This window comes from Saimiri boliviensis, chromosome 17 (assembly GCF_048565385.1).
Source record: "Saimiri boliviensis isolate mSaiBol1 chromosome 17, mSaiBol1.pri, whole genome shotgun sequence".
Taxonomy (NCBI): domain Eukaryota; kingdom Metazoa; phylum Chordata; class Mammalia; order Primates; family Cebidae; genus Saimiri; species Saimiri boliviensis.
In genome coordinates, this window is record NC_133465.1 from 10,351,401 (window position 1) to 10,376,430 (window position 25,030).

General features: G+C 47.7%; 1 protein-coding gene across 6 annotated transcripts in view; it reads right to left on the reverse strand.

Moving 5' to 3' along the window:
- GAS7 (growth arrest specific 7) overlaps positions 1-25,030 on the reverse strand; it is a 283,465-nt gene that overhangs the window by 103,402 nt on the left and 155,033 nt on the right. For 4 of the 6 annotated variants that reach the window (XM_003929241.4, XM_074388172.1, XM_074388173.1 and 1 more), the window contains one exon: positions 3,432-3,552. In XM_003929241.4, coding sequence (XP_003929290.2) covers positions 3,432-3,552 — 121 coding nt within the window. Of the gene's footprint in view, positions 1-3,431; positions 3,553-10,000; positions 10,165-21,640; positions 21,998-25,030 lie in introns of those variants that run through there. The other 2 variants (XM_003929240.4, XM_003929239.4) reach the window with 2 other exon arrangements.

Sequence of the window (25,030 nt, forward strand, 5' to 3'; positions counted from 1 at the left end):
CAAACAAAATGTGTTTCGGCCACAGTGGCTTATGCCTGTAATCCCAATACTTTGGAAAGTCAAGGCCAGTAGATTACTTGAGGCCAAGAATTCAAGACCAGCTTGGGCGACATGGCAAAACTTCATCTCTACAAAAAAAAAAAAAAAAAAAGCAGCATATATATATATATATATATATATATATATATATATATACATGCATGCAAAAGCCAGGTGTGGTGGCACATGCCTGTAATCCCAGCTACTCAGGAGGCTGAGGTGGGAGGATCACTTAAGCCTAGGAAGTTGAGGCTGCAGTAAGCCATGATCGTGCCACTACATTCTAGCCTGGGCAACAGAGTGAGACCTTGTCTCCAATAAAAATAAAAAATCAGCCAGGCGTGATAACACACACCTGTAATCCCAGCTACTCAGGAGGCTGAAGTGGGAGGAGTGCTTGACCCCAGGAGGTAGAAGCTGCAGTGAGCCATGATCGTGCCACTGCACTCTAGCTTGGGCAACAGAGTGAGACCTTGTTTCAATAAATAAAGAGAGGAAGGGCACATAGGGCAAGTCCTCGAGGAGCCAACAGACAGCCCAAAGCAGGGACCAGCAGCTGTGGCCTGTGGGACCACCTGGCCAAACCAACTACCACATGGCTCAGTGAACTCGCCAACTGGGATCGTCTTATATTTTTAAATAGCTGAAAAACAAAAGAACAATTTTTTTTTTTTTTGAAACAGAGTCTCACTCTGTTGCCCAGGCTGGAGTGCAGTGGCGTGACCTCTGCTCACTGCAACCTCTACCTCCTGGGTTCAAGCAATTCTCCTGCCTCAGCCTTCTGGGTAGCTGGGATTACAGGTGTGTACCACGACACCCAGCTAATTTTGATATTTTTAGTAGAGATGGGGCTTTACCATGTTGGCCAGGCTGATTTCAAACTCCTGACCTCACATGATCCACCTGCCTCAGCCTTCCAAAGTGCTGAGATTACAGGCGTGAGCCACCACGCCTGGCCAAAACAATGATATTTTATAACACACAAGTTATTTGAAATTCCTATTTTGAGATACCTCAAAATAAATAAAAATTTTTGAGATACCTCTGCATAAATAAAATTTTATTGGAACCTAGATACACTCATGTGTTTACCTATCATTCAGGGCTACTTCCATGCTGAGACAGTAGAGCTGAGTGGCTAGGACAGAGACCACATAACCCTCAAAGCCCAAATACTGACTACTTGGCCCTTCACAGAAAAAGTTCCCTGACCCCTGGCCTAGTGCCTCTGTGGAATCACTATACCCCAGCACCCATAAGAAAACTCTCACGCAGTGGTATCTGCTAATGTCTGAGTCTCAGGAAAAAGCTGCCAGACACTGTCTGTTGATATAAAATGTGACTTAAACAACCATTAATAGAGTGCCGGTGAAATTAATAGCATACCCATCCAATGGATTACGACACAGCTATTTAAAAGAACGAGCTAGACTAAAATGTACAAAGTATAGAAAAATGTCTGCATATACTGTCAGAGTAATTTAAAGGATAACACAGAAAATACTTTCCAATTTATTTTAAAAGCTAAGTGTACATATGTTTAAAAGGTGAGACCTGGGATTCTTACTTTTTATTTGAAACCTTTTTGTACTTATTGAAATTTTGTTTGTTTGATTTTTGAGATGGAGCCTTGCACTGTCATCCAGGCTGGAGTGCAATGGCGCGATCTCGGCTCATGGCAACCTCCGCCTCCTGGGTTCAAGCAATTCTCCTGCCTCAGGCTCCTAAGTAGCTGGGATTACAGGCGCCTGCCACCACACCCAAGTTAATGTTTTATATTTTCAGTAGAGATGGGGTTTCAGTACGTTGGCCAGGCTGGTCTTGAACTCCTGATCTCATGATCTGCCTGCCTTGGCCTCCCAAAGTACTGGGATTACAGGTCTGAGCCACTGCACCCGGCCTGTACTCTGAATTTTTTTACCCTGAAAAGAAACTATTCTCTAACTTAGTAAAAGGTAAAGCTGCTGAAATTCAGAAAGCCGTTTTCACCCATGCCCTTTTGCAATAGTGTAGCTTATCTGAAACAATAATGGATCCAAATTGATTGATGATCTCATGATCCTACAGTCCAAATTCTGTGTTTTGCAGATGGGTGGTGCATATATAGACACGCTCTTCTCTGAAACTTGAAGTAGCTGGAAACAGTGCAAAGCTGTTCATGTGTTTGTTTTGAGGAAGCGTAAGATTAGAACATTCAGAAATAGTCCTACTTCCCTTTTCCTAGAAACTCTGTTACCTCTTCAACTAGACCACCCCTCTCGAGCCTGCGGAAGGTCAGGTTGCCAGGGGATACGAATAAACCAGCTGCCTTCTCTGCGTCTGTGCTAAACAGCAGCTGGCTCCCCTGTTACTAGGACCCCCTCCTGGGGCAAGCTCATAATCATAAGCTGTAGCCACGATTTCCCCAGGTGGGAAGGGGTGGTCACAGAGTCAGGCGGGCACAGAGGCCAAGGCTGAGCCAGCAGGTGGATTTGAGTAGGCTTTCATCTTCTGCCTTGGCACGCATGTCTATGATTCCCACCAAGTCTAACTTTCCTTGGTTTTAATACTCTCAGTTCCCTCATGGTAACTTCTTTGGGGAGTCACAGAGATCAAGGCACAGCTCTGTTTAGCTGGGTTGCCCTGTCTTGCCCTGCCCAAGACCATAGCCTGCAACAGGACCCTCTGCTCGCCCTGCGGCAGAACCTGCCACGCTGTGCACCCCCTTTTATAAACCATCTACAGCCAACTTCTTGGAATCCTGGGGTCATCTGAAGGCCTGGGAGGTCCATAATTATTGGGGGCTCTGAGGTGTGGTCCTATTCAACTCAGAAATGCACGTGGAACCTGTACTACTTGATGGGATACATAACCCATCAACACCCCCAGCATTTCCCAAAGAAACATTCAGAGAAATACCAGCCACTGAGATACTTAAGTAAAAGGACACAATGTTGTAGTGAAATTAGGGAAACCTCACATTTGCAATCCCTGTTTTGAAGCTTCAAGATCATTAAAACCTTCAAAATTCCAAGAGATCACACAGCGGCATCGCCTGGTTCATTTTATTCAAACCAGCTGTGGTCCACAGAACCTTTTGAGATGGCTTTCGGAAAACACAGCCCCAGACGAAGAGGTTGGGTTTAACGCAGATACCCAAGGTGGACATGAGGATCCATGGATGACCCACACCATGGGAAGGGCAGCCTTCCTCCCGTGATACTCCCAGAACTACAGAACCAGACCTGCGGCCCTACCACCCAGCACAGTGGGAGGAGCAAGACATTACTGCAGCCCTGAGCACAGAACTTAAGAAAAAGCCCCAAACAGAGAGGTGAAGAGAGGAAAAACCCGCCCCTCTAGAGAGAGAGAACACCAGGGGGCTGGTGCAGGCTCCCCTGGGCAGGACTCACCATTGGTGGTCGTGTTGACATAGTACCGCCGGCCCTGAGGCGACAGGTAGCTTTGCCAGCCAGGAGGAAGGATGACAGTCTGGCTCTCTTCTCCTGGCGGAGGGGGGACCATTCCAGGCTTCTGTTGGAGGAGAGAGAGAAATGTCACACCTATTTGGCATTTTTTGCAAGTTTTTAAACCAGGAAGGCAGAGGCTGATCAATTCCCCTTAGAGTAGCTTGACATTGGGAAGTATGTAGCCCACAAGCCCCTGAGGTCACAGGCAGCACACGTGTGATCTCAGGGGCTGCAGGAGCACCCGTGGTGAGAAGCACCTGAGCATTCAGAGCCCCTGCACAGGTGGCAGCTCCTCTGGGAACAAAGAGGAAAATGCCATTCAGCTAATGGAGCTGGACTTTCTCAGCGGCCCCCTAGAAAATCACTCACAGGGTGCTGAGCTCACAAGGGAGCCCTGTCACTCCACCAGCTCCCACTGTGAAATCTGAAGCCTGAAATTCCCAAACCACGAAGCACAGCAGCAGACAAGGCCCCAGGCTTGCTGTGCAAACCTAGCAGAAGTAATTAATGCAAGTCATCACACAGCGAGATGCAAAACATTCTATGATAATGCTGAGAATCCATGAAGAGCTGGATGGAGCTTCTCTTGCCAAGTGTCCAGATCACTCTGGCAAGAAGAACTAGGACTCAGAGACAGAATGGACGCTGACTTCCCATTGTATGCACTTATGTGTGGTTTAATTCTTTTAACCAGGTATAGAGTTACTTTTCACCAGAAATTAAAAATAAATAAGAGAGGCCAGGCACGGTGGCTCACGCCTGTAATCCCAGCACTTTGGGAGGCCAAGGCGGGCGGATCAAGAGGTGAAGAGATCAAAACCAGCCTGGCCAACATGGTGAAACCCCATCTCTACTAAAAATACAAAAATTAGCCGACTGTGGTGGTGTTTGCCTGTCCCAGCTACTCAGAAGGCTAAGGCAGAAGAATCGCTTGAACCCAGGATGCAGAGGTTGCAGTGAACCAAGATTGCACGCCGCACTCCAGCCTGGGTGACAGAGTGAGACTCTGTCTCAAAAAAAAAAAAAAAAAAAAAAAAAACAAAAAAAACGAGTAAAATGTATATGACATATCAAAAAACCAGATATCAAGTAGACAGATGCTTAAAAAAAAAAAAAAAAATCAGCCATGATCCCTGGGTGCTAGGATTACACACATTTATTATTCTCTCCTTTCTACATATCCGTTCTAATTAAATTTTCTCCCATAAACACAAAAATGAAAGTTGGTAGCTAAAGAACATTTTAAAATTAGGACAGAGAGTCTAAATTAGCCCACGAGATTGCTATGCCTTTTGAAGTAAGTAAATTGATTAAAATCAAAATTCTAGCCACAGGAAGAGAGTAGCCATGGATTTCTCAGCAAAGCCAGAGCTTACTCACAAACATTAAAGGGAATTGGCTCCCAAATGTCCTGAGTATCCCTCAGCCGTGCCCAAAGTGCTGGTCACTGGTGACCCCTGCTTAGGAAAACAAGATAACAGGATTAAAGAGAGCAGCAGAGACACAGCTTCCAGGCTGCTCTTCCACTTTGTGAAGGTTGCAAGACCATGTGCTGTGGCTTCCTGTGGCACCCTAATGTCATCGGAGGGAACGAGTCAATCTGAACTGCTCAGGGACTTTGAGTAAACACAGCCTGCCTTCTGCCCTCTGTGCAGCTGCAGTGTATGTTTCATTATGAATTTTCACAACTTAATTAAAAGCTTTTCCTGATGCCCTGGACGATCCGTCTCCTATGCCTGCTAATCTGCAGCTCCTGTTTGATTCCACATGGAAGACCACCTTTTTTTTTTTTTTGAGACAAAATTTCGCTCTTGTTGCCCAGGCTGGAATGCAATGGTGCGATCTCAGCTCACCATAACCTCCACCTCCCAGGTTCAAGTGATTCTCCCGTCTCAGCCTCCAAAGTAGCTGAGATTACAGGCATGTGCTACCATACCCGGCTACTTTTGTATTTTTAGTAGAGACGGGGTTTCCCCATGTTGGTCAGGCTGGTCTCAAACTCCTGACCTCAGGTGATCTGCCCGCCTTGGCCTCCCAAAGTGCTGAGGTTACAGGCATGAGCCACCGCGCCTGGCTGGAAGACCATCTTCTAAGAAAGAGGCCTCCACACCACTGTGGCCTCTCCAGGATTGGATGATGGCCAAAATACATGCAAGACAAATAGGATTATAACAAGGTGCGTGTGCGCGTGCATGTGTGTGTGTGTGCGCGTGTGCACGCGCATGTGCATGTTGAGACAACGAGAAGCATCCCTTGCACAGGAGATGTATGTTCTCTCCAGTGGGACTAGGAATAAAGCAAGCATGGGGGCATCAGGGGATTAAAAATGAGGGTTAGGGCCAGGTGCAATGGCTCAGGTTGTAATCCTAGCACTTTGGGAGGCTGATGTGGAAGAAGGGCTTGAGTCCCGGAGTTTGAGACCAGCCTGGGCAACACAGGAAGACTCCATCTGCAAATAATTTTTTAAATTAGCCAGGTATGGTGGTGCACACGTGTGGTCCCAGCTACGTAGGAGGCTGAGGTGGGAGGATCACCTTAACCTCAGAGGTCGAGGTTGCAGTGAGCCGTGAGATCCTGTCTCCAAACAAAGAACAACAACAACAAATAAAAAACACGCAACAACAGGAATGAGCGTTTGATGAAACAGATTCTAGAACCAGAGGGGCAAGGTGCCAGGTATCTTCTCCTTGAGTGAAATATTCTAGTTTCTCCTTCAATCAAATATGGGAAGGCCATATTGGTATTTATCCAGATAACTTGGGGGGGAGATGGGAAGGATCAAATATTGACATGGCCAGAAAAGGGGTGCAGTGAAGGGGACCCATAGGCACAGTGAAAACAGTCCTCAGGCTCAAACAGCCTTCAGTGCCAATCCTGCCTGGACCGCTTAGCAGCCACGTGACCACAGGCTCCTGACTCACCAGGCTATTCTGGAATCTCTAAAATGAAGGGTGATAATATGAAGACAGGAGACAGCTAACAATAAACAACCTGGCACTAGGGATGCACAATGAATAGGGGTTTCTGCTGAAGGGCTTCACACGGTCTCTGTCTCCGGCGATACTGACCTCCACCCTGGCCTCACCATCCCTGGCTCTGAAATGCCACCATCAACAGTCACTTCTCTGAGTTTTCTGTTTCCAACACTATCCGACTCAAAAGGCAAACACGTGCTGAGGAGGTTAACGGCTTGAGAGCTGGCCAGTGCGTTCTGGTGAGAAGGCTGGGCAGTGAGGAGACCACTCCTTACAGGGGCTGGAGAGCCAGCGGACTCAACCCGTGACCCTCAGCGCCCCACCCACAAGAGAGCAATAATGACACCGTCCCTTCTCCACAAGACACTGATGACCAAGGAGGTCTCCTCCAATGAGGAAATTCGGGACCTTACAGAAGGGAAGCATCCTGACACTGAGCCTGGAAGGGCCATGAGATGCTGAAAGAAGGGAGAGGAGGACACTGGGCCCACCAGGCCCATCTTCTACTGTGACTGATGTGGCAAGGCTGGACTCCACATCTCTCTCCTGCCCAGCCACGCTCTGCCTCCATCTCCCAGGGCAGCCACAGCCGCTTCACCTTTCCCCTCTCTTAGCAAGAAGTTCCTCCTAATGGCTGACTTTCAACAAGTCAGAAGTCAAAAGACATGGAGACAACCAGGTGTAGACCCAGAAACCTAGAAGCAAGCAAACAAACAAAAATTGGTACACGGATGTTCACGGCAATATCGTTTGTAATGGCCAGAAAGTGGAAACAACTCAAATACCCATCAACAGATGGATGGATAGGGTGCTATGGCCATAAAATGGAATATTATTCAGAAATTTAGAAAAATGGAGCAGTGATCCATGCTACAACATGGATAAACCTTGACTACATTATGCTAAGTGAAAGAAACCAGACACAAAAGACCACGTATGGTATGATTTCATTCACATGAAATGCCCAGAACGGGCAGAGCCATAGAGACAGAAATAGGTTTGTCTTTTCCAGGGGTCTGGAGAGGGGAGAATGGGTATAGATTTTCCCTTTGGGGTAATGACAAATGTTCCAGAACCAGATCATGGTAATGGCTGTACAATATCAATGCATAAATATCACTGATATTGTCATGTGTATTGTACCACAATTTAAAAAAAAAAAAGCATTTAAAAATGTGGTGAAGGCAGAAGTTAGACCTCTCTACCTTCAAGTTCTCATTTAAGAGCCAACAGCGGCCAGGCACAGTGGCTCATGCCTGTAATGCCAGCACTTATAGGAGGCCGAGGTGGGTGGATCACCTGAGGCTAGGGGTTTGAGACCACCCTGAGCAACACAGTGAAACCCCATCTCTAATAAAAATACAAAAAAAAAAAAAAAATAGCCAGATATGGTGGCTCAGGCCTGTAATCCCAGCTACTCGGGAGGCTGAAGCATAAGAATCACCTGAACCCAGGAGGCAGTGGTTGCAGTGAGCTGAGACCACACCATTGCACTCCAGCCTGGGCAATAAGAACCAAACTCTGACTCAAGAAAAAAAAAAAAAAAAGAGCCAACAGCATCAGCATTATCTCACCCTTCATGGCTACAGAGGGGAAGGAACAGCAGGCCCCCAGTCATCAAGAGGATACAGTGTGCATTACCACCCAATAATTAAGGGCTCACTCAATCTTATTCTTCTAATTAGTTTCCTTCCAAGTTAAATCCTTCCCTTCTCTTCCTTAGTCCTGTGGCTTTTTTCTCCTTAATTGTGTCAGGACTTTCCCATGGGAACAGGACTAGAAGCAGAGGTGACACAGGCCCAGGGGTGTTGGGGACAGACCCCACCTGGAAGGAACAAGATCAGAGGTAGCAGGAGTGGGGGTGGGGAAAATGAAGGAAGTTTTTTTTCTAAACTCAGACATTCTTTACCTAACATACAGGGTATCTTTGTGGGAATTAGAAAACACGGCCTCTTCCTCTGGAAGGGACCATCCCTCGGGCAGAATGCAAGGCCAGGCTTCGGTCCTTCTCCATCCACCCTCATCTGGGCCTCCCTGTTCAGTAGGCAACCTGCTCAATGATATATACAGAAAGTTCATCCTCTAACAATCTAAGGAAGGCTATGGATCTTCTGTCCCCTATAACAGGTGCGCACACACACATACACACACACATGCGCTATTTTATACATAATATCAGGAAGTTTCTAGACTACTTCAGAACCCTACTCTAGAAGTACTCAAGAAATAGATGAGCTCAGATCCAGTACCCATCAAGAATGACCCATCAAGAATGACTGGGTACATCCAGTACCCAGTCACCAAATATCTATAATGCATGCCAGACTGGACTGGGTGCTTTAGACAATCAGGTAATCATCACAGCAAGTCTGCCTCACAGCTGACATTTATTCCCACTTTAAAACAAGGAATCTGAGACGCAGAGGGTTTCATAACTTGCCCAGTGTTGCACAGCTAATTAAATGTTAAACTGCTTGAAGATACGAGCTGGTCAGATGCAGCGGCTCATGCCTGTAATCCCAGCGTTTTGGGAGGCCGAGGCAGGAGGATTGCTTGAGGCCAGGAGTTCAAGGCCAGACTGGGCAACGTAGCAAGATTCCATCTATCTACACAAAATTGATTAATTAAAATATTAGCTTTGTTCTAGAGACTTCTATCCAGTTTCCTAAAGCCCCGCCATATCTCTCCCCAACTATACCTACTCAGCTCCATTTCCTCACCAAGACCACCTGACCCTCCGGCTCCTTCCCAAGGAGGAGGACAACTCAAGCCTGATCCTCCTGCTTGTCTCCTAGTCCCCAAGTGAGCATATGCCTTCCCAGGAGATGTGCAAAAATATCACCACCCGCATCCAGGCAGTCACGTTCCCTAGCTGTAGGCTGACTTCCTTGTCTATTTAAAAAAAAAAAAAAAAAAAAAAAAAAAAATCACCACCCCCCAAATTTTCCCTTTAATAATGGCTACCGATTTCTCCTTTTAAAAATAAAAAGCAGGCAAGCAAAGTCACCCAGAGATTAGAGATCAAAGACAAATCCCCCTACAGCAGAGTTTCTCAAACTATGATCACCGTGGGCCCCCCAGCAGTCACCTGGGATGTGAGTGAAAGTACATACTCTCGGGCCTGACTCCACCTCCAGGGTGGCCCGGGAGACTGCATTTGGAACAATGATCTTGGGTGAGTCCTGTGCTCTGAAGCCACTCCGCTGCCGCTTTAGAGGCAGCCACTGAGAAAAACATCACTTCTGAAATGACAACTGAGATCATAAAATTTCTATAAGCACGATTTGTAAAAAGACAGTGTTGGGCTGCACAGGTACTTATTAAAGAAAAAGATTCTGTCCCACTGCCCCAAACCCTTCAAATAAACTATTTAACAGACACTGGAGGTTATCTCTGCAGCTTCCAAGCAGTACTGACCCCGCTCTTCCACTCCCTGCAGCTCCCACCATGCTTCAAGCTCAAGTTTGACCTGGGTGCCACCTCTGCCTCTGGGACTCTTTGCCCCTCCGGAGGCTTCCGAGAACCCCTGACTCTTACCTTTTCCTAAAGCCACGAGCAAATGCTACTTGCCAGCCGGCGTTAATGGGTGGTCGTCAGACACTCGCTTTAGCAGCCAGATCAGACGGTTTTAAGGTCTTCTGCTCTGCGTCCTCTCACACCCCAAACCCAGAAGCAATAGGAGCTCTAAAGAAAAGCATATCCACAGGGCCCCACACCCCCACTCCCCCCACACCCAGATCTATATATAACAGCTCTGAAGTTGTCAGCCTAACGAGCCACTTTCTGGCAGACCCGTTGTCATGGCAATGCTTGCTAATGAGCCCAGTGCCGTGATTGGCACGGCTTGAAGGCTCCTCCACAAAGGACTCTCCAGCAAGTCCTCTTCCCCAACCGTGGAGGCAGCTGGACATCCAGAAGCAGCCAGGGCACGGCTGGGCATGCCTGGGAGGGTTGAGTCCCTGAGTAGTCCTGGACCCAGCAGCCAGGAGTGGCCCCACTGCCAGCTCTACACTCCTCAGGGAGTCAGTCCATGGCTAATAGAGCTGCCAGGGCCCACCAGGAAGATCAAGACCCAGCAGGGCTGGAGACTGGCAAGTTACTCGCACGTCATGCCTTCCCGCTGGGCACCTGTTTATGGTGGGCAGACTCCTACACAGAGCTGGAAACAGCTACCCAAAGAACAATAATCTCCTCCGACTCTGGGTTAAGACACAAACCAAGCAAGAGGGCCTCACAGTCCACAATGACATCACCAGCCCCAGAGTCTGGGTCTCCAAGAATACTGGGCACACTTCCTGTCTCACAGGTGAAAGCACTGTGCTCTCCAACTCTAGTAGCCTTTCTGTCCCTACTCAGAAATTTCAGTGCACAGAAAATAGTAGGGGACCCCTGGCAATGTCACAGCACATCCTGGGGACTATAGTCTCCACCAGTAGTTACATAAGCGACAGGCTGGACCCTGGCAGAGTCTCCGTTTTCTTTTTTTTTAGACAGACTCTCACTCTGTCGCCAGGCTGGAGTGCAGTGGCGTGATCTCAGCTCACTGCAACCTCCACCTCTCCGGTTCAAGCGATTCTCCTGCCTCAGCCTCCTGAGTAGCTGGGACTACAGGCATGTGCCACCATGCCTGGCTAAGTTTTTTTTTTATTTTTAGTAGAGACGGGGTTTCACCATGTTAGCCAGGATGGGCTCAATCTCCTGACCTCGTGATCTGCCCACCTTGGCCTCCTAAAGTGCTGGGATTACAGGTGTGAGCCACCACACCTGGCCACATCTTCATTTTCTTCTAAAGGTCAGAGATTCAGAGACTTGGCCTGGAAGAAGGAGTTTGAGGTAGCTGCCATATCAACAACAACAACAAAAAAAAAAAACAGACCATAAGATTTGGGAAGACAGGGCCATATCCCTGTCCTTCTTTTCACAGCTTTAGTCTCAGCACAGAACCCAGAACATTGGATGGATGGATAGATGGATGGACGGATGGATGGATGAGAATTGTAGTAGGAACTAGGCTTCAAGAAGATTTAAGGAGGCTATTTCACCAAATAAGTAGACAGGGAATGGGAGTGGGGGAGAAGAAGGTGTGTGTGCCTCACCTGTGAACAAATCCCAGCTCTTCATGGATCTACTGAATGGATTCTGCCATGGTTTGAATGAGTCCCCTCCAAAATTCAGGTGTTGCCAATATGGAAGGATTAAGAAATGGGGTCTCAGCTGAGCGCAGTGGCTCATGCCTGTAATCCCAGCACTTTGGGAGGCCAAGGCGGGCAGGTTGCCTGAGCTCAGGAGTTCGAGACCAGCCTGAACAACATGGTGAAACCCCGTCTCTACTAAAATACAAAAAATTAGCCAGGTATGGCAGCGTGAGCCTGTAATCCCAGCTACTCGTGAGGCTAAGGCAGGAGAATTGCAAGAACCCAGGAGGCGGAGGCTGCAGTGAGCCAAGATCGCGCTATTGCACTGCAGCCTGGGCAACAGAGCAAAACTCCGTCTTAAAAAAAAAAAAAAAAAAAAAAAAAAAAAAAAAAAAAATAGAGATGGGATCTTTTAAGAGGTGATTAGGCCAGGAGGGCTCCTCCTCCTTCAGTGGGATTGAGGCTCTTATAAAAGCGGTTTCATGCAGCATTCACTAGCTTGCCCTTCCTCCCTTCCTCCATGTGAGGACACGGTGTTCCTTTCTCTGGCAGACACAGCAACATGGTGCCATTTGGAGGCAGACAGCAGCCCTCACCAGACAACAGAACCTGTTGACACCTTGATCTGGGGACCTCCCAGTCTCCAGAACTGTGAAAAAGTCCTGTTCCTGAGCTACGCACAGTGGCTCGTGCCTGTAATCCCAGCTACTCAGGAGGTTTGCTTGAGGCCAAGAGTTCAAGATAAGCCTAGACAACGTAGTGAGACCCCCTGATCTCTCCAAAAATAAATGTTTCTTTATTAAAATTTAGCTAGGCATCGTGGTATGCACCTGTAGCCCCAGGTAATTGGCAAGGCTGATGAGGGGGCAGTGGAAGGACTGCCTGGGCCCAGGAGTTTGAGAATGCAGTAAGCTATGATCGTGCCACTGCACTCCAGCTGACAGAGTGAGGCACTGTCTCAAATAAATACATTCATGTTCCTTATACATTATCCAGTCTCAGGTGTTTAGTTACAGCTGCATAAATGGGGAGGAAGGGAGACAAGATAATATGTTTGCTTGTTTGTTTGTTTAATTGCAGAAAATAGATTGAGGATGAATATCCAGAAGTCTCAAGAGAAACAAACTTCTCATCATGATCTCACGTAGTATCCAGGAGAAACATCTCAGAAAAGTATTTAGCAGCCTCAACAAAGGGCTGGAAGATCTGACATCTATGATATAACAGCAAAAACTCATAAGAGAACAAAACAAATGCAAAACAAGGCAAGTTGGTTTAAAAAAAAAAAACCAACATGATATAAAAAAGGAACAGAAAATGATAAAAAATTATAGGGAAGTTTGAAAGGTTGTAACAGAAGGAAAAAGCACATTGGTTGCAATAAAACACAGAATTAGTACTGCAAAACAAAGTGAATTAGTTATGTACAAAACAAATGAGAAATTTTTTTCCCCCAGAATGCAAAGGAAATGGGAAAAATGCAAATGTGAGGATGAAACAGCAAGCCAAGATATGGATACTGGGGTTTTTTTTTTTCCTGTGGAGGAGACCAGCAGAAAAGCTCTAACAGATAAGAAACAATAAACAAAGGCTGATTCAAAGGAACGTTCCGAGCTGGGCAGAATGGGAGGTCCTACGCTGTTCAAGGCGAAGTGGATTTCAAAAGACCAAGAAGCAGACATATCCCAACAACATATTCACACAGCAAAGATAAGGATAAAAGTCTTGTAATCATTCACGTGGGAAGACCAGTGCAAGGAAAAAAGAAAGCTGGTCTCAAACTTCTCTGTAACCACATCTCAAAAGACGCCTCCGGTGCATGACGGCAAAAATACCAAGACCTTCACTGGCAGCCAAGCTGTCTTTCACCAGTGAAGATGACAGAAATACATTCTTCTACAGACAAGGACTCATGTCCTCCTTAGTAAAAGGACTTAAGAGATGTACTCCAACCGCCTGAAAGATGAAGACAAATAAAGCTGAAGAATGAAGAAATCGCAGCACAAAAGGACAAAGGCTGAACACCGAAAGCAGCTTACAGAAATGCATATGTAATAATGAATCTAGTTGCCAAGGCAGGTGGATCATGAGGTCAAGAGATCGAGAACATCCTGGTCAATGTGGTGAAACGCCGTGTCTACTAAAATACCCCCCCAAAAAAAAAATTAGCTGGGCATGGTGGCACGCGCCTGTAGTCTCAGCTACTCAGGAGGCTGAGGCAGGAAAATTGCTTGAACCCAGGAGGCAGAGGTTGTGGTGAGCCGAGATTGCACCATTGCACTCCAGCCTGGGTAAGAAGAGCGAAACTCCGTCTCAAAAAAAAAAAAAAAAAAAAAAAAAAAGAATCTAGTTATACAATCATGTATACATGTTGCTATTCTCAAGCTATACTGTAAAAAAAAAAATGAAATCATAACCTCAGTCTCCAATCTAGACAGTACTAGAAAAGGGCTGGGTGCAGTGGCTCACACCTATAATCCTAACATCTTGGGAGTCCAAGGTGGGAGGGTCGCTTGAGCTCAGCAGTTTAAGACCAACCTGGGCAACACAGCAACTCCATCTCTACAAAAAAATTTAAAAATTAGCCAGACGTGGTAGTGCACACCTTTTGTCCAGCTACTGGGGAGGCTGAGGCAGAAGGATTGCTTGAACCCAGGAGTTCCAGGACACAGTGAGCCGCATTTGCACTCTGTTCTCCAGCCTGAGCAACAGAGACCCTGTCTCAAAAAAACAAAACAAACCCTCCACTTAAAAAAATATACTAGGCCAGGTACGGTGGTTCACGAATGTAATCCCAGCACTTTGGGAGGCTGAAGCAGGTGAATTGGCTGAGGTCAGGAGTTCAAGATCAGCCTGGCCAACATGGTGAAACTCCATCTCTACTAAAATACAAAAATTAGCTGGGCGTTGTGGTGTGCACCTGTAATCCCAGTTACCAGGGAGGCTGAGACAGGAGAATTGCTTGAACCCAGGAGGCAGAGATTGCAGTGAGCTGAGATCGTGCCACTGCCCTCCAGCCTGAGTGACAGAGCAAGACTCCATCTCAAATAATAACAATGATAATAATATGTATATATAAACAAGAAGAGATCAAGAGGCAGGAGGAACACTGAGACGGTGAGAACACCAAGAGAGATGGAAACAAAATGCCGCTCTTCCTCTCATCCTCATAATGAAGATCTGTGTCCTGTTGCCCCTACTGCCAAATATGAGGGATCAGGTACCTACCTGCCCAGGTGGCATCCACCCTCTGTCCTTGCTTCTCATGTCCACACTTGGCTTTTCCTAAAAACTGACAGGTTCTCAACCAGAGGTAACAAAACAGAGACGCTGTGAGTCTCTTGAGTCTCACCTCTATCAAGTTTTATGGGCCCCAAGGGCACTCCGCTTCCACAGGGAATCCGGAGCCCTGGAATCCATTCAGGTGGATGAGTTGAGACCAAAGCACTTTGTAGACTGAGGGAAAACTCAGTAGGAACCCAGGGCTTTCCAAAGACCTCATTTGAAACACCTGTCGGGCTCTGTAAGCCCTCAAAGGGTTCCCAGGGCCAAAACGCAGAGAAGAGAGTGTAGCTGTTTTGGGGCCTGGGCCTGAGTATGACCACGTCCTGTGGCACCGTGGCTGGATCTGTGTGAAAAGGGGGTCAAGCGCATGAGGTGCGCCTCCACTGCTAACCAGTAAGAAGCCAAAGAGCCAGGAGGGTCGCCTTTCTCTCTTCCAGTTTTCTATTTGCAGAATCTGTTGGAGGTTTCACCAGAGTCCTCTGCGTGTAGCCTCAAACCCTTCTTATTAGAAATCACCCAGTCAGCAAGGCCGCCTCCTTGAGTCCATAAAAGAAACTTCTCAAAGGCGGCTTCAGTCATTTAGATGCAAACATTCTCACGACTCTTCCAAAACTGGCACTCTCTAAGTGTCCTCAGGCCTCACTACTTGGGGCAGACAGATGGATGGGGTAACAATGAATGTGGGAGCAACAGTCCACACCTCGCTGGCCTGAATCCCTCACCTTGCTCACATCAGATGCCCATCCCCGCTAGCCTCCCTGGACGAATCCAAAAGTGACTCACCCAGGTTGCAACTCCAGTCCCCATGGAGTGTCTGGCACACACTCTTCTTCATCTGCATCAGCTACTTCCTCCTACTCCCCCACACCATCACTGTCCTCTGTCCATGAAGTGGCAAGAGGAAGCCTCGCACTGTGGCTGTCACTGGCACCCACCCTGAGAGGTGGACATTAAGGCCGTGGGAGTTTTCTCCCAGCCGTGAGCCTGGAGGCTGAACCACTCGGAGCAATCCAGACATATCCAGCTCCTGGTGGGCTTGGCAAGGGTCCCAGCCACCCTGCAAGCCCCCAGCACATCCCTGAGGGCCAGTCAACTCATGGGGTATGTTTGTCAAGATGGAGCAGGGAGAGGACACAGAACAATAGACTCTGTATTTTCTGACCCTATAAAGAAATGGAGTGATCTGGTTAACCAGTAATTTTTGATTAACATAATTACAATGCAGTTCATGCAGCAAAAATACAGGAAGTCAACCCTCACAGGGAAACTTGCCAGGCTGGAAACACGGAGTCTCCAGGGGGACAAGGATTGATGAAAAGATTTGCAAATGATCCTGCAAACTGCAAGGATGAACTGGATGGCCCCTCTTGGGTCAGAAGCCATGTCACAGCCTTGAAGCCATCAAGGAATCAAGTGGTCAGTGGAGGGTAGGAAAGAAATGCCTTCTTTGTGGGCCTTGCAGAGCCCCTATTCCCGCATGGCCCTTCCTTCTCTGACTCTGGAGAATGCGATTTTTATGGTGACGGCACCTGCTGTCCGAATAGAAGACAGAAGAGGCAATGAACAGGGTTCCGGAGGAGACCATGCAAGAGATGAGGAAAACTGAATGTGAGCATGTTGCGTGCATCTGAGATGGCTGGTTCTTTATGTTGGTGGCATCTCCCCAGCGGCACCGTACGGCATGATGGGGATCTGAGAGACACCCACTCGTCAGCATGCTTTGGAAGAATCTCGGCATTGACGAACCAGCATAATTGTGCCACCAAATATCAGAGACACTCTTTTGGCCTCTTATAAAGGGGTTTGGAGCAGGTGCCTAAGGGCCTTGTGACTGTCTTAGAACCACAGGATCTGGGGTGGGGGACGTGAGGTGCGGTCCCACAAGCACTCCTGAAATACAGAGAACAGCTCCAGAAATATTAAGGGAGGCAGGGACTGCTTCCCCACCTTGAAGCCTGGAGGGGTTGGGGAACCCCAGAAAAAAGAAAAGCCTACATTTTGCTCCATTTCAAGGTGTCTCTGGTCCCGATGCTTCTGCACAATTAAAAGGTAGTCTCCTCTCAGCCAGGCGCGGTGGCTCAGACCTGTAATCCTAGCACTTTGGGAGGCCAAGGCAGGCAGATCATGAGGTCAGGAGTTCGAGACCAGCCTGGCCAACATGGTGAAAACCTGTCTCTACTAAAAATACAAACATCAGCTGAGCATGGTGGTGGGCACCTGTAATGCCAGCTACTCGGGAGGCTGAGGCAAGAGAATTGCTTGAAACCAGAAGATGGAGTTTTTAGTGAGCCGAGATCCCACCACTGCACTCCAGCCTGGGTGAAAAAGGGAAAGTCCATCTCAAAAAAGAAAAAAAAAAAAAAAAAAAAGGCAAGGTAGTCTCCTCCCAATAGCCAGTTCCAGCTTCTGGCTTCCAAGTCAGAAAATCTGAATGACTGCTCACCAGCTTTTGATTGACAGAGACATTTAATTCAAACTCTCCATTCCTGATGTACTGCAGAGGAATGTTGCTTCTCTCCTCCTCCCCCTTTAATAAAAATAGTGTGGGCCATTCTGATATCCTATCCTCAACTCAGGACGATGAAAGTATTAGGAGATAGCACACAGGCCTAGGCATAAAGAGATGCTGTGTTTCCAGACAGCAGAGCTGTGATGAGTGCAATGATCTTAGCCTCTCTGGGCCTCTGTTTCCTCATCTGCAAAATGGGGGGATTGCAAGCCCCGGACATTGCGGCCCTATAACCCATGCATGAGGCGGCTTTCATAACAGAGACTAAAACCACAAGGGAAATATCAAGACAGTTAAATGTCCAGCTCAGCTTTCAAGAACAGCAGCCACATAAACAAAACATTTGACAGAGGCCTGACAAGACACAAATCTTCATGAAATATTGCTTTTCTCGCTGCAAATTCCACTCCCCCCCCCCCAAAAAAAAGCTTCTGTGTTCTAAAGAGAAAGAGGTCTTAAACTCTTTTAGTCTAGATACCCTTTCATTTACGCAACCAAATCTGACTTAGAATCAGCGGGAAAGAAAGGTTTATCTGAGACACCAACAAAGTGAAGTGATGTCACAAAAAATGTAAATGAAATACATGCCCAAATCAGGCTATGCGATTGTGCATGTGATCTCAGGTCTGTACGGGAAGGCTGAACAGCTGGGGATTCTCTTCCCCTTTGCCATCGGTCACTATTACAGCCAATTAATGCTGAAATATCCCCATTTGTCAAAGGAAAAAGTTGGGCTAGACTTTAGGACTTCTTTCTTTGTCCTAAAGATTAATGATCTTGAAATACATCCTAGGTTTTTTATGTTAGCTTATATCTATAATGATATCAATCATCCTGACCTAGAAAACACTTTTGAAGGACATTTTGTGGATTGTTCGCCTAACACACTCCCCAGGGAGTTCCTGGTAGGGTGAGGTCCCCTCTAGAGGTTCCTGGTAGGGTGAGGCCAACTTCCCTTGGAAATAAGAGAGTTTTGCCAAACTTGATATGTGAGTGAGTGAGAGAGAGAGAGAGACAGAGACAGAGACAGAGAGACAGACAGACAGACAGACAGACACAGGGAGAGGGAGAGAGAGAGGGAGAGAGAGAGGGAGGGGGAGGGGGGAGAGGGAGGGGGAGAGGAAGAGGGAGAGGGAAGGAGAGGGAGGGAGAGAGGGGGGAGAGGGAGGGGGAGAAGGAGGGAGAGGGAGGGAGGGGGGAGGGGAAGGGGAGGGAGGAGGGGAGAGAGCGAGCGAGCGAGCGATGTAATATCCTCCCTAGTTTTCCTTTAGTATTAAGCTGCAAAGCCCCAAAATGCCTTATGCCATCGCTTTTTGGCACTTTCTAAAGTTGTTAAACTTCTGAGGAAAACTTCAGAACCAAATTTACCAAGCATCCGATTGCATTCTAAATGGATTCGAGTTCAGAAGCAAGGGAGGGAACTGAAAGTCCCGCAGATGCACCAGGGCAAAAGTGGGCTTCCTTGGGGAATTAGTGCTGTTGTAAAGGCAGGCAGACTGGAGCACATTACAGTTTAAGGGTAGGTGCCTCTGATGGCCCACGCATGCCTGTGATCCAGCTGGCTTGGCTTTGTGGCCACTAGTTGCTGGCTGGAGTGGCCTGCAGGCACCAGAAGAAAATGGAAGCAGCTCATTTCCCCGCCATGGAGACTCTTTCCATTGACTGCAGTGCCTACGGCTTCTGCTCCAAGTGATTCCAATCAAAGACTTCTGGCTCTGGGAGACGGTTCCTGATGAGGTCTGAACCCTGAGCACTGGAGGCAAATGAAGTGTAATAAGGGCTAGAACCATTTCCAAGAGTCAGTAAGGGGTGCAATTCTCACCAACCCAATTCAACTCACATTTCTGGAGCTGCCGCTGCGGTGCATAAAAAGTAGACAAATGGTGACAGCCAAGGGCCTTGCTACAGAGGCGTGAGACCCACCACTGGTCTGTGCCACTGTGCAAACAACACAGAATGGGAATCGGGGCTGGAGTACCAGCTCCAAAGCTGCAGCAGTCTTGCTGGAAAAGCTTAAGCAACCGCCTTCATCTTTGCTGGGAGGCCTCAATTTCTTCATCTCTAAAACACGGAAGTTGGATCAGATGGTCTCCAAGGGGTGTGTGTGTGTGTGTGTGTGTGTGGCCTAATACTTAATTTTTTTTTTTTTTTTTTTTTTTTTTTTTGAGATGGGAGTCTCACTCTGTCGCCCCAGCTGGAGTGCAGTGGTGAGATCTCAGCTCTCTGCAACCTCTCCCTCCCAGGTTCATACGATTCTCCTCTCTCAGCCTCCAAAGTAGCTGGGATTACAGGCACCCACCATCATGCCTGGCTAATTTTTAGTACCGATAGAGTTTCACCATGTTGACCAGGCTGGTCTCAAACTCCTGACCTCAGGCGATTCACTCACCTCAGCCTCCCAAAGTGCTTGGATTACAGGCATGAGCCACGGCGCCAGGATCGATCATTCTAAATGTCAGCATTAGTATATACGTTTTAAGGACATGCCATTTTAATAGGAGGAAAAAAGTCACACGCAAGTGTAGACATGGGCATCCTGTCTAGGAGGCATCTGACTGTTCCTGAAATGTGGGCTGTGCTGTAAACACCTAGGATCCCATCCTACCACCCTAGATTCTGTGTTTCCACCTCTTACCACATTGAGTTTTATCCTGATGTGTCCACCTCTTCCCTGTCACTCCCTCGAGCCACATGAGTGGTCTTAACTCTATTTGCCTAGCAACTGGATTTCCGCCCTAGAATCCTGGGCTTCTGTCTCTGCATCACCCCAGATGCCCCAAAGGCAGGTTCCAGTGGAATTTTCCTAGGCCCTGTTAGCAGCTAGCATTTCTGGCTGACTGCTCACGTTACACCCCAAACACACACTCCGCTTCGGCTTGGGGACAGCCCACCGACAGCCTACGTGCCCTCTTCCCAAGAGCCTGACTTCAACTCTTCCCTGCTCCTTACATGCCTTTCAGTGTTCTTCTTCTTTGCCAATCTCTCCATCCCCATGAAAGACCCAGCCACGATCCACAGACAGGCCGGCCAGAACTCCCACTGCTCTGCAGTCAGACCTACGGCAGCTGCACCTTGGTCAGAACCTGAGTGATCGGTCTGGGTTCCTCACAGCAGCAAATTTCCAAGTGTGGCCCCTGCCCCGGCAGCATGAAGTCCCCTGGGATCTGGTTATCAATGTAGAGCCCCAAGCCCCGCCCATCACGGGATCTACATTTTGAAGGTCCTTCGGTAGTTCAGATGCCCATTAGCCTTTGAGAAGCGCTGCTGTGGACTGTCCTTGGTCAACTAACCCGTTAGAGGACCTCCTAGATAATAAGCACCATCTCCCTTCCCCTGGCACTGTAGGAGTAGGAAGCCATGCCAGCATCAGAGATGCTGACTGGCCCAGGGAGGTGGGAGAGCGCATCCTGCAGGAAGACCATGTGCTGAAACAGATCCCCCTTTCATGCAAACTGGACCTCTCACAGCTGTCCCGATCCTCAAGACAGTGATCCGCCACTCTCTTCCAGGTCCTACTTTGCAAAGAAACAAGATGGATGCGTAACTTCTGGGGGGTGAAAAGACTGATGAACCCAGGCTGCTGTATCACTAAGTATCAGAAGAGCTTCCATCATCACTGTTGCAGCCTCCACCAGCAAACCGGAAAGGTGTCTCAGCCAAGCCTGGAAGCGCAGCACATTGCCGGGCACGTACTTCCGCTAGGGAGCTATGATCCCAGGAGCTCCCCTTTTCCTTCAAAGGGCTTTAGAGTCCCCAGATGGCCTTTACCTTATGGTGCCCCAGCTAGAACTGGACCATGGGGTAAAAGTCAGATGGGTGAGTAGAAGCCAAATTTCTTACTTGGAAAAAGTTACATGGAGGAAGCAAGGTTTGGACTCCATTAAATTCCCAGCATCACTCTGCCTCTCCATCACACAGCTCCAACTATGAAACTGCTCCCCAGGTAACCAAGAGAGCCAAGACTCCCTTTCTGTCCAACACACCCTTCGTAAATCTTTCTCCTCGTCCCATCCGCTTTTCCTGATTTCTCACACAATGACCCATGTCTTCCTTCCTCCCAGCTCATGCCTTGGATCTATGAAATGTACCCCCACGCCCACAGGGTCCCCAGACCACCACAGCTCAGCAGTTAGACACCAAATCTCAGTTTTCAGAGCTGCCTCTTTAACATGGCAAAGTCATTTTCGAAACATGCAGAGAAAAGCAAACTGGAGCATACATCTGCAGGCAAGAAAGATCAGTTCTTACCATCAGAGGACAGCTAATCTTCTCTGGGGGCTGCTACCTCAGAAGACACTCTTGGGTCCTGCCTGAAGCCCTCGGACTCAGTGCCAGGACTCCACTGGGTTCCTCTCCATGGCAGCCTCTGCAAGAAATGGGGCTGAGGCACACACTAGCCCAGGGCCAGTGCTCTGGGCACCCCAGCGGAGGTTTCTGCGGCTTTGCTCATTGCCGTTCTTTCACAAAGAACCCGCTACATTGCACAGTTCCTTCCAAATCCGCTCCAGTGCTTGTTGGGAAATCAACAACTCATTCTGGACTTTCCAGATGCAATGCTTCTGGAGGCCTTCTTTTTCTTTTTTTCACTCTCCCTCTTTTTCCCCTTTCTCAGCTAAAAAAAAGTTGGCTGAGGTCACAACGAACAATGGCCAAGCTTGTGTCACTGACCAGATGCCTCCCACCCCCAGGCTTGTGGACAAGGGCAGCTTTGTCCACTGTATTTTAGGCGGGACTTCCTAAGCCTGCCCAAACCCTGTTGGGGAATGTTTTGGCCAACTTCTTCCCAACCCTAAGTCACGACTCTGGCCCCGGCCCCAGTCCCAGCTGTGTGAACCCAAGGCCAGATATAAACCAACATAAAAAGAACAGAGAACGCTCCCCCAAAGAACCATTGTGTGGAAAGTTGGTGCCTCCAGAGGGGCAAGATGAAGGTCTCTTGCCCTCACTCTGCCCTCACCACCACCAAACCTGCACAGATAATGAACAAAGACAGGGTCATGCAGGGTCTCCACTGAAAGGGGCCTGAGGATCGCAGAGTCATTAGTTACAAGTGGAGAAAGGGTTTGAACCCCAGATCAATACTGCAGCCACCAACTAAATGAGCTTAGGCAGGGGCTTGGATCCTTGGTGAATAGATCGTATCATTTTGTGAAGAAAGCTTTTTGGAGCAGCTGAAGATGTAGCACTCAAAACGCCGCATATTTCTGTTTGCTTTCAGATGTAAACCTTTGGGGTTTTAGAAACTGATTCTTTATATAGAACTAAATATAGTTTTCTAGAAAAACCAAGAATCTGAAGATGGAGTGGTTCCCTATTAAGCAAATGGATAAACTTATTCATAAAGAGGTTTCAATACCAACTCTTTGGTGGGGGGAAAAGTAAGTGCTATTGTCTAAGGCTGGAGGCTGACCAGAGCTAAGCTGTTGTTTTACCACTTACTAGCTGCGAGACCCTGGGGAACAGCTCCAGCTTCAATTTCAAGTGTAAAATGCCGATGATCACAGTATCTTTCTCAAAAGATTGCTGTGAGATATATATATATATTTTAATGTACAGAGTCTCACTCTGTCGCTCAGGCTGGAGTGCGGTGGCACAGTCTGGGCTCACTGCAACCTCCACCTCCCGGCTTCAAGTGATTCTCCTGCCTCAGCCTCCTGAGTAGCTGAGAATACAGGCACCTGCCACTACACGTGTCTAATTTTTCTATTTTTAGTAGAGAAAGGGTTTCACCATACTGGCCAGGCTGGTCTCGAACTCCTGACCTTGTGATCCGCCCACCTCAGCCTCCCAAAGTGCTAGGATTACAGGCATGAGCCACCGCACCCAGCTGCTGTAAGAGATTAAAGGTGGGGGCATCCAGGTAAATATTTCACCTACTGGATCATGTAAATGCTCAATGAAAGCTACGATTTTTGTTGTTACTATAGCCAGCGGCAGAAAGGGTAGGCACTGCAGTTACCCTGGGTCCAAAAAAAGTCTAGACTGAACAATAAAAAGCGAAGAGCCCAATTAAAAATGAGCAAAAGACATTCCTCCAAAGAAGATATAAAAATGACGAATAAGCACATGAAAAGATGTTCAACATCACTATCATCAGGGAAATGCAAATCAAAACTACAGTGAGATATCAGCTCACTCCCATTAGGATAGCTTCCTCAAAAAAACCAGACAAGACCAGGAACAATGGCTCATGCCTGTAATCCCAGCACTGTGGGAGACCAAGGCAGGTAGATCACTTGAGGCCAGGAGTTCTAGACCAATCTGGCCGACACAGCAAAACCCCATTTTTACTAAAAATTCAAAAATTAGCTGGGCGTGGTGGTACATGCCTGTAGTCCCAGAGGCTGAGGCAGGAGAAATCGGGAGGTGGAGGTGGCAGTGAACTGGGATCATGCCACTGCACTCCAGCCTGGGCAACAGAGGGAGACTCTGTCTCAAAACACACAGACACGCATATACACAACAACAACAACAACAACAACAACAACGAAAAGAATAAGTACTAGGAAGGATTTAGAAATATTGGAACCCTTGTGCCCTGCTGGTGGAAATGTAAAATGGTGCAGCCCCTATGGAAAATAGTGTGGTAATTCCTCAAAAAATTAAACACAGAATTGCCATCTGGTCCCTCCAATTCCATTAATGGTATATACCAAAAATAACTGAAAGCAAGGTCCTGAAGGGAGGGTCTTGCTGCCTATTCGTGGCAACATAATTCTCAATAGCCAGAAGGTGGAAACAACCCAAGTCGTGTAAAATAAACACGATGGAATATTATTCAGCCGTAAGAGGGAAGGAAATTTTGACACACACAGCCACGTGGATGAACCTTGAGGACGTTACGCTAAGTGCAACAGCCAGACACAAAGGGACAAATACTATTAGCTTCCATTTAGACAACGTACCTAGAGAAGTCAAATGGATAGAGACAAAAGCAGAATGGAGGTGACCAGGTGCTGGGTAAGGGGATGATGGGAGTTAGAGTTTAATGGGTCCAGAGTGTCAGTGGTGCAAGATGGAAGTGTTCTGGAGATTAACGGTGGTGGTGATGGCTGCACAACCACGTGAATGAACTCAAAGCCACTGAACTATACATTTAAAAATGAGAGATGGTGGATTTCATGTCATGTGTATTTTGCCATGATTAAAAAAAAAAAAAAAAAAGCCTGAGACTCATTGAGAGAGTTTAGACCAAAAGACCCTGTGACATGTAACCCACATCATAAGATACAGCAGCTCAGGCTCTCCGTGTACACGCAGAGGGAAGCCGCCCCAGTCCCTTGGCAACAGTGAACAGACAGCCCCACTAGCTGAGGCTGGGGCCGGGCGCGGTGGTTCATGCCTGTAATAGCAGAACTTTGGGAGGCAAAGGCAGGCAGATCATTTGAGGTCAAGAGTTTGAGACCAGCCTGGCCAACATGGCAAAACCCCATCTCTACTAAAAATATAAAAAATTAGCCGGCCATGGTGGTGTGCACCTGTAATCCCAGCTACTCAGGAGGATGAGGCAGGAGAATCACTTGAACTCAGGAGGTGGAGGTTGTTGTGAGCCAAGATCATGCCACTGCACTCCAACCTGGGCAACAGAATGAGATCCTGCCTCAAAAAAAAAGGAAGGAGAAGAGGAGGAGGAGGAAG